General features: G+C 62.0%; 1 protein-coding gene across 2 annotated transcripts; it reads left to right on the top strand.

Moving 5' to 3' along the window:
* The first annotated feature begins 72 nt into the window (after positions 1 to 72).
* On the top strand, positions 73 to 7,625 carry OGFR (opioid growth factor receptor). 2 transcript variants are annotated; one of them, XM_008065057.2, is made up of 7 exons: positions 73 to 230; positions 2,372 to 2,440; positions 3,279 to 3,357; positions 4,274 to 4,352; positions 5,067 to 5,133; positions 5,764 to 5,912; positions 6,444 to 7,625. In XM_008065057.2, exons 1-7 carry the CDS (start codon positions 84 to 86, stop codon positions 7,396 to 7,398), a joined length of 1,545 nt encoding a protein of 514 aa, XP_008063248.1. In that variant the 5' UTR covers positions 73 to 83; the 3' UTR covers positions 7,399 to 7,625. The 2 variants fall into 2 exon arrangements, with proteins under 2 accessions (XP_008063248.1, XP_008063255.1); XM_008065064.2 differs by having other exon boundaries at positions 81 to 230; positions 2,377 to 2,440.
* The last annotated feature ends 1,652 nt before the right edge of the window (positions 7,626 to 9,277 follow it).

The following is a 9,277-nucleotide window of genomic DNA, read 5'->3' as shown; positions in this document are numbered from 1 at the left end:
CCCCCCGCCCCCTCCCCGCCCCCGCGTTTCCTCCGCGTTCCCATCGCTTCCGCCTCCAGCGCGGGTCCCACCGCTGCCCGAGCATGGACGACCTAGACTGCGACTCCACCTGGGAGGAGGACGACGAGGACGAGGATGGCGGGGATGGCGAGGTCGTCAGCGCGGGGGACGTGGAGGACGAGGACGAGGACGCGGAGGAGCCGCGGGCGGCGCGGCCCAGCGCGCTCCAGGTGGGGCCCCTCCCCGGGTGCAGACGAGACTCGCCGAGTCCGGCTGTCCGCTGCTCAGCCGCTGAGCCTCCAGGAAGTGCGGGGCGGCGGGCCGTGCGGGGACGGCGGGCGGTCCCGGTCCGGTGTCCACGCCGGTGACGTCGAAACCGTGCGTTGGTGACGTCAGGTCCGAGTCCCCGGGACCGTGTCGCGTGTGGGTGACATTCCTCCAGGGAGGCCTTGGTCCACCCTGACCTCCCTCAGTCACAGCCTGCGCCCGCCCCGCGGCGGTTCCCCAAAGGATCCCAGTCTGGGCCTCTGGATGCACCGCCCGGGCCACCTGCGGTCCCTCCCCTCACCCTGGCCCGGGCTGTGTGGAGCCCTGTGACCTGTGAGTAGGAGCAGGCGCCCGCGCCTCAGCGCAGGTTATTTTTGTTACCACCGGGCATGGGTACTTGTCGCCAGGGGTTACTTTGTTGCCAGAGGCTCCTTGCTGGCTGCTGGGCTCTGAATAGCCAGCCTCCCTCCAGCTGGGGTTTCAAGTGATGTGGGGACCTGAAGGCGGTTTGGATTCCGGCTGTAGTCCCCTGGAGGGCCCCAGGGCAGGGGACGCTACTTTTGGGGTATCTCTTGGTGCGGGGGGGGAGGGGGCCAGTGAGTGATCTGAGGGGCCCGGGGGGTCAGTGAGTGACCTGAGGGGCCCTGAGCCTACCAAAAAGGTCAGCGCTGTCCTTTCCTTGGCACACCTGCAATGTTTGGGACAGGGGCAAGCCAGGCAGGAGTCAGGGTCCCAGACCTGGAGACAAGGGCGGAACCTGGCCCTGCTCCCTTAGGGTGGTGTGCCCTCAGGCAGGCTCTGATGGAGGGTGCTGTCCCCACGTAGTCCCTCAGACCCCACTCCTGCAGCAGTGCTCAGAGCCTTGATATTAAGGCACTTGCCACCTCTGACCTCTTCCCTTCTGCCTCCTGCTATAGTTTCTGTCCCCAAGCCCCGTGCCTCACCCCATCCTCCTCACCTCTCCAGCTTCCCCACACTGGATCCTAGAGAGGCTGTGTCTCTTTGTCCTGGGCGGTGTCATGTGTGCACCTGTGGGCTGCCTATGCACAGCCAGTCGGGACCCTTCCCTGAAACTAACCTGGGAGGAAGTAGGAACCAGTGGGGGTGGGGCCACTTCTGCTCAGTTTCGATTCTGTTCTCTGTCCTTGACTGGGCAAGAAGGAACCTCACCCATGGCCCTGGCTAGAAATTGGACAATAGCAACTTCAGACGCCAGTGGGAGCCCGGGTCAGATCTGGAACACAGCAGCTGGCCAGGCTTCCTGACCCCGCTTCCAGCACTCCCCCAGGGTCCTAGGTGCAAGCTGTCCTCTCATGTCATCATGTCATGCCCAGGTCCCTCCTCCAGCAGATCTACTTTACTGTGCCCCCACAATTGTGACAAGGGGGCCCAGGGCTGTTTCTGTAGCATCCCCGCTGCCAGTCACCTCTGGTCCTCCCTAAATCTGGGGCCTGGCCTGCAGAGCTGGGTGCTGAAGGGCTGGGGACCTGACGTCCTGCTAAGAAGCTGTTCTCGGGCAGGGCTGGAGGTGGGACATGCAGGGTCTGACCTCGTGGTGGCCATCTGGCCAGGCAAAGGGGGGTGGGGACCAGGCAGGAAAGGGGCCGACTCCCTGGGCCTCAGTTATTCATGCATCAGATGCTGCCAGAGGTGCCTGCGTTCCCTCATGGGGCTGTAGTTGGTGAGGCCAGTGCCCCAGGGATGCAAAGCCAAGTGATAAGTTAGAGCTCAGTGCAAGGAGAAGGGACCATGGGGGGCTCTGAGGGATGGAAGGGGGCCAAGGTCAGAGTAGGGTGGCCAGACACCTGGGAGGAGGCGACAAAGCTGGGAACTGGGTACCAGGTGTGGAGGGCCATGCCCCTGGGAGTGTGCACAGTGTCCTCCACTGTGAGGTGAAGACTGGAAGTCTCTGGAGGGCTGGGTAGAGGGGCAGGCCTGACTCCCCAAAAAGAGCCAGTATGAAAGAATTGGCGGGCAGAACCTCAAAAGCCCTGGCCCTTTGAAGCCAGCTCATTGACAGTTGACCCAGGCTTAGGCCCCACTGGGGTGGGGCCTGTGAGAAACGACTTGCATGGGGCCCTGATCCTGTCTCTTCTCTCCCCAGTTCAGGATGACAGGGATCCGAAACTGGCGAGCTATGCGGGACATGCGCAGGTACCGGCACAACTACCCGGTATGTATGTATCCACAGCCCCCACGGTGCTCCAAAGCCCCCATGGTGCCTCAGCAGCCCACCTGGAGACACAGAGCCCACCCGTCACCCCCTTCTGAGACAAACCCAGCCTGGGGCTGCCGGGTCCCCCGGGATGTGGGGCACCAAAGGTGCTGCTGTCCCTGCACATGGTTAGTAGAGGGCACAGGAGGTGCCGTGTGAACCGGATCCTGGCTTCCCTGCTCACAGGGCCGTGCCCCATCTCTCTCAGCCTCAGCACCTAGCCTGGGATGTAAGGCAGCAGCACCAGGCTTGTGACACAGGTATGTGGGGTCTCCACATGAGCCTTCCACCTGCCCCACGCTAGCCCCTAACCCACACTGCCAGCCTCTCACAGCCACCTCCTCAGGTGGTATCCTCAGCATTGTCCTCTGCACCTGTGAATGTCAGGCAACCTCTGTGCCACCTCTGGGGCATGGAGGGAGGGCTCTCCCAGCCCTGGCCTTGCTGGTGAGGAGGAGAACGTGGCCCCTGGAGTCAGAGGCCCTGCTGTCCTGAGCCTGGTCCCTGGGGTCAGAGGTCCTGCTGTCCCTGAGCCTGGCCCCTGAGATCCAAGGTCCAGCTGCCCCTGAGCCTGGCCTCAGAGATCCAAGGCCCTGCTGACCTCTGAATTGGCTCCTGAGGTCCAAGGCACTGCTGTTCTCTGAGCTGGCCCTATTACAGAGGGAGCAGCCAAGCTGGGCTCTTGGCCTTAAGCTGACTCAGGAGGTCTGTAGGTTGTCTGATGCTCTCCCCAGAAGGCATTTGTGAGGGTCCCAGGCAGCCTGAGGACCCCACTGTCCCCTCTCTGGCTCTTCAGGACCTGGTGGAACGAGACTACAATGGTGATATGCCAAACCTGAGCTTCTACAGGAACGAGATCCGCTTCCTGCCCAACGGTACATGCCAAGCACCTGGCTGCCTGTCCCCTGGGCCCTGGATGGGATATGCCCGCTGCAGGGCCACAGCTCTCACGTGGCCCTGCAGCACCCCCGGAGGCAGCCACAAGGGCCCAGGGCACCCACATCTCAGTGCATACCTGGAGGTCCTGGTCTGCAAAGGCCAGGGAGGAGTCGGTGGAGGCTTCTAGCACCTGGTCACTGTGGAAGCCACTGGGATCTCGCCATCTCACAAAGCAGCTTGTAAACTTCAGGGCTAGGAATGGATTTTACACATTTAAGTGACTGGGAAAATTAACGTAGACAGGATTTTGTGACATGAAAAGTGCACCAAGTTAGAAGTTCAACGTCAGTAAGTTGGGTTTCCTGAGGGCCAGGCCAGCCTACCCATCCACATCTGCATGTGTCTGTGGTGGCTTCCATGTTGCAATGTGAAACAGGTTGGTGGGTGGCGAGGGTCACGAAGCCCAGGGTGCTTTCTGTCTGGTCCTTGAGAAACTCTGCCCACCTGCCCTAGGCCTGTGGGTCTGGGGTCACCTGGGGGCTTTGCTTGAGAATAGAGTTCCTGGATGACAGGCTGTGCTTTGGGGTAGCAGCAAGGCCCCCTTCTGCACTGACAGGTGTGTGGTACTGGGACCTGGGTTCTTCTACAGGGGGTCTTTCGGGCTGAAACTTGGATTTACTGTCTGTTAGCAGTGAGAGTCCAGTGTGCAGGCTGCAGAGGGGCAAGGGCCAGGTGCCAGAGTGGGTGGGTTACACATCAGAGGGGAGCAGTCAGTCCTGCTGGGCCCAGGACCCTGAGGAACCTCAAGAAACCTGGGTGGGCAGGGGCTTTGGAACCTTGGGCAGTGCTCTGTCCCAGCTCTGGTACCATCAGGGTGGCTTCCACAGCTGACTTGTCCCATGATGCACCTAGGCTGTTTCATTGAGGACATTCTTCAGAACTGGAGGGACAACTATGACGTCCTGGAGGACAATCACTCCTACATCCAGTGGTGAGCCTGACAGGAGGGGGAAGGGGCAGGGAAGGAGCAGGGAGGAGTGGGGGAAGAAGGGAGCAGGCCCTCCCCGGCAGGAGCCTCGTCCATGCTGCTCCTCATGTGGCCTGAGCATGCCCAGCTTTCCTGGAAGTTGGTGGCTATACAACACAGGGCAAAGCATCACTGGGTACTCCAGTGGCCACCAAGGGAAATGTTGACCTGTCCCTGCCTGGGCTCTTAGTTCTAAACAACCTCTTCGCTGCAAGCCAAAAGGTGAGAGATAGGACTGACAGGGGCTGCACCAAGGAGAAGAGGGCAGGCCCTGCCTGTGGAGGGTGTAGCCTGGGTGCCCCGAGGGGCACTGGGGCTGGACCATGTCTGCCCTGCTCCTCGGTCCTCATGCTGTTGCCATGGAGGCCCACAATGCAGTGAGGCCCGGCATGCCACCCTGGGGACCACGCTCAGGGAGCCTCTTCTGCCAGGCTGGGTGGCTGCTGTCAACCCGGCCATTGAGTCACCATCCGCATCCTGCAGGCCATAGCACACCTCAGCCTCCTGTCCTGAGCCCTCACATGTCCATCTGAGCTCGCCCACCCTCACTCCTTCACTGTTGACTCAAGGGAGGCCCTGCCAGCCCCTCCTAGAGTTGAGCTGGGAGCCCAGAGAGGGTGGGGCACTACCCATGCCACCCAGCATGGCCCCTCATGCCCAGGTGTCTCTTCACTGCAGGCTGTTTCCCCTGCGGGAGCCGGGAGTAAACTGGCATGCCAAGCCCCTCACACTCCAGGAGGTCGAGGTCAGTATCATCCAGCTGTGGTTGGGGAAGAGCCCTAGGAAAGCCACCCTGCCAGTGGGCTGTGCCTGACCAGGTGTCTGGTGCCCACTCAGGGGCTGCTGGATGCAGAAGGCCAGAAGTGCCTCCAGGTCCATGACCTTACCTCCCAGGTGGCCTTTGCCTCTTCCAGGCACCTGGAGGCTGTCTGCCTCCAGATGGGAAAGCCAGGACAGAGGCCCCAGCTGTCACTCGGGTTTGCCGTCTTTCAGCAATGAGTCCAGTGTGCAGGCTGTAGACTGCAGTGGTGGGACCTGCCTTTGTCCCTCCTGGTTTGGGCCACCCCTGAGGGATGGGTGGGGCTTGGTGGGCTGAGGAATGTGCCTCTCAGTGTGCAAAGTGGATCCCTAGAGGAGTTGCTTTATGATGGTGGGCTGAGGATGTCCTGGGCAGAGCAGCGGCCTGAGGCCTGAGGCCCCAGGCAAGAGGGAGGCATGTAGACATGTCGCTTGTCATTTTGCTCCAAAGCCTGAGTCAGGCCTCCGAGTGAGCTGGGACTGGGGGAGGTATCAGTGGCTCTGTGTCTGCAGGGCCACCCCCGCACCCCAGGAGCAATTCCTATGGCCGCCTGATCACCCCACGGCTCTCTTCCAGGCGTTTAAGAGCTCCCAGGAGATCCAGGAGCGCCTCATCCGGGCCTACAAGCTCATGCTGGGCTTCTATGGCATCCAGTTGGTGGACCAGGACACTGGCACCGTGTGCCGGGCACAGAACTACCAGGAGCGCTTTCAGAACCTAAACTGGTGAGGCCCAGCCTCCGTGCCACCCCATTGCAAGGGATTAGGCGACACAGGGTTTCAGGCAGGTCAGGGGAGTCCAGCGAGGCTCTGAGCATCTCCCTCCAGTCTGCAGCATGGGGTCGGCCCTGCCTCAGGGTCTGAGGATTTAAAGAAAACTGTTCTCGTGCTTGGGGGTGTCAGGCCAAGCAGGGCACGGCCACTCTGCAGGCGGCACTGCCACCTTGCAGGGAGCTGAGGCCCTGTGCTGGGCCCTGCGCCCTGGAGGGCCCTGTGGCCCCTCCAGCCAGCTCTGCCCTACAGGAGGATGGCCCCTTCCAGGCGACACATCCCACCCACACATCTAGGACCCACTGGCCATGTTCTCGGGTATGGGGGAGTCCTTCTTTGGGAACAGGGACTGGGACTGGACAGCAGCCAGGGTATGGAGGCTTTGGAGGATGAGGGGAGCCCAGTGGGAAGACAAGGGCAGGCCTGGCAGAAGGGCTGGGCAACCACGTACCTGACCCACCCCTGACCCTGCACCCGACCCCACAGGCATGGCCACAACAACCTGCGAATCACACGCATCCTCAAGTCGCTGGGTGAGCTGGGTCTGCAACACTACCAGGCACCACTGGCACGCTTCTTCCTGGAAGAGACGCTGGTGCGACGCGAGCTGCCGGGTGTGCGGCAGAGTGCCCTGGACTACTTTGTGTTTGCTGTGCGCTGCCGCCGCCAGCGCCGCCAACTGGTGCACTTCGCCTGGGAGCACTTCCGGCCCCGCTGCAAATTTGTCTGGGGGCCCCACGACAAGCTGCAGAAGTTCCGGCCCAGCTCCCCACCCCAGCCCGACCCCGGGCAGGCAGAGGGGCTGCAGAACCCTGGGGAGCCCCCTCACGAGGCTAGCAGCCGGACCTGTGGGACAGGGTGGGACGAGGATCCAGTGACCGAGGGCCCCCAGCTGCCAAGCGTGGAGTCGCAGGACACGGGAACCCTGGAGAGGAGCCCAGGAGAGGAGGCTGAGGGCCACAGGGAGGACGGGCTGGAGCCCATGAGCCCCAAGGAGGGCAAGAAGAGGAAGCTGGAGCTGAGCCGGCGTGAGCTGGGCTCCCCAAGCGCTGCGGAGGTGGAGAAGATTGTTCTGAACCTGGAGGGGTGTGGCCTTGGGGCAGGCACCCCAGAGGTGGGCAGCCAGGATTCAGGCAAGGCTGAGCAGCCTGGCCTCCCAGCCCAGGGGAGCAGGGCAGCTGACGAGGCGAGGAAGAGGAGGCGGGTGGACCAGGCCACCAGGGACAGTGTGGTGGCAGCCAGTGAGGGCACCCAGATGCCTGCCCCACCAAAGTGCCCTGAAGCTGGTAAGGGTGAGAGCAGGGTCCAGGAGGACATGGAAGGCCAGGTGGGGCCTGAGCAGGGGGTCCCCGGGAGCCCCGTCCCTGCAGGACCTCCTGGGGATGAGCGGGAGCCAGAGGTGGCAGGATCGGGGCCCTCCGCCAAACCAGCGGAACCTTAAGGAGCAGCCATGGGTTGCTCCCCCACAGTGCTGGCCCCACCCCGGAGGGAGTGCAGGCCCCTCAGGGAAGGCCATGGCCTGCGGAAGCCTCCTCACTGGTCCTCCTCTACCCCCCCTTGCCCAGTCTTTTGTAAATTGACCCTTAGGGGGCTGGGCTGGGCTGGGGGCTTGTTTTCTTAGTTTGGTGCCCAGCAAGGCCTTTTCTGAATAAACTCACTTGACTTTGAGCCTTGTTGGTGTGAACCAAGGTCCTGTCTGCTGGTCAGGGGGCACTGGTTTCATAACTGATGGCCCCCAGACATCCTTCCACAGTTCATTGTGGCCTGCCCCATGGCTTTGCCCAGGCAGGGCCTCCCTGGGCACACACACCCTGGCCACAGGATCCCCTGGGTACACCCCCTCCCCCATGTGCTCCAGCCCTGAGCCCATGGCTTCCCAGATCCCTGAGGGCAGGCCAGCTGTCACTGGGCTACCATTTGCTGCCTTTCAAGGTGGGCCTGGGCTTAAGCACTGCCCCCTCGGCAAGTGAGGATGGCATTTGGGCACCCAGGGTCTTGACCAGGCCTTTCCGCCTGCCCTGTTGGGTGGTATGTCCCAGGGCAAGCTCAGCCCCTTCAACAGCCCCAAGGCACCATCTGGCCTCCCGCCCAACCCTGTTGGTCCCCTGTACCAGGACCGGCCATTTCCGTCTCACCTGTGTTCTTCATCACCAGGTGAGGAGCTCTTGTGGGGCCTCTGAGAGGAGGGTCTCCCAATTCAGGGCTCCTCCAAAGGGCCGCACACTTGCCTTTGTGTGGTGGGGATCAGATGCAGACCTGAGAGCTCCCAAGCGGGGAGAGTTAAGGCTGTGTTCCCAAGGGTGTCGAGAGCAGGGGGTGACACGCCAGAAGGCGTTTGAATAAAGACACCCTGGTGAAGGGCCCATGGCCCCGGGTAGGGAGTGAAGGAGAGTCTTCTCCAGCTGCCCCCTCTTGGCCTGCTGAAAGCTGTGGGACCCCTGGTCCCTTGACTCAGCGGGCACCCAGAGATGGACATAGGGCTTCAATCATAGTCACTTCAGCAGGGTCCCCTGGTCCCTAGTGCTCAGGGTCCTGGATCTAGACTGTTGTCAGGCTCTAGTTGGAGAGTCCAGATCCCTGAGGGGGGAACCCTGGGGAGGTTCATGCCTGTGTGGGGGCTTGGATGTACCCGGCAGTGCTGGCCCCACCCGACCTCAGGAAGAGTGATGAACCCAGGCAGGTGGGTGGTGCCTTGGTTCTGCTGCTCCAAGGTAGGCATGGGAGGCAGGGCTCTGATGGGTGTGTGGCCAGCGCCCTTTCTGCCCACTAGTTGGCCCAGGGGCCCAGAGCTGGGGGGTGCTTGTGAGGGAATGAAGGCAGAGGAGGGGCATGCCAGACAGGGTCCCACGCACTCAACCACCCTCCTGACCAGAGGTGAAGACCAGCTGAACTTTGACTTGGCATTAGGCGCTGCAGGGCAGGACCTAGGACTGGACAATAGGGGCCGAGGGGGCTGGCCACACCCTTCCATGATGAACTGCTGGAGAGATACAGTCTTTCCCAGGTTGAGACTCAGAGTGGAGGTGGGACTGCTAGGACCCCCCAGGCTGCGTGCCCCGTGCCATCTGAGCAGACCTGTCCCAGCCTGTCAGAAGCCCTGGCTGTGGGATAGGCGTGGTGGCTCAAGCCTGTAATCCCAGCATTTTGGGGGGCCAAGGCAAGAGGATTGCCTGAGACTTCACGTTCAAGATCAGTCTGGGCAACTTGGCGAGACCTCGTCTCTACAATAAATAAAAAATTAGCCAGACGTGGTAGCACGTACCTGTAGTTCTGGGTACTCGGAAAGCTGAGGTGGAAGGATCGCCTAAGCCCAGCAGGTC

Source organism: Carlito syrichta, unplaced genomic scaffold, assembly GCF_000164805.1.
Source record: "Carlito syrichta isolate Samal-C Ts95f unplaced genomic scaffold, Tarsius_syrichta-2.0.1 Scaffold103311, whole genome shotgun sequence".
In the NCBI taxonomy this organism is placed as follows: Eukaryota; Metazoa; Chordata; class Mammalia; order Primates; family Tarsiidae; genus Carlito; species Carlito syrichta.
Note: the sequence above shows the minus strand (reverse complement) of the source record. Positions and strands in the feature narration are given on the sequence as shown.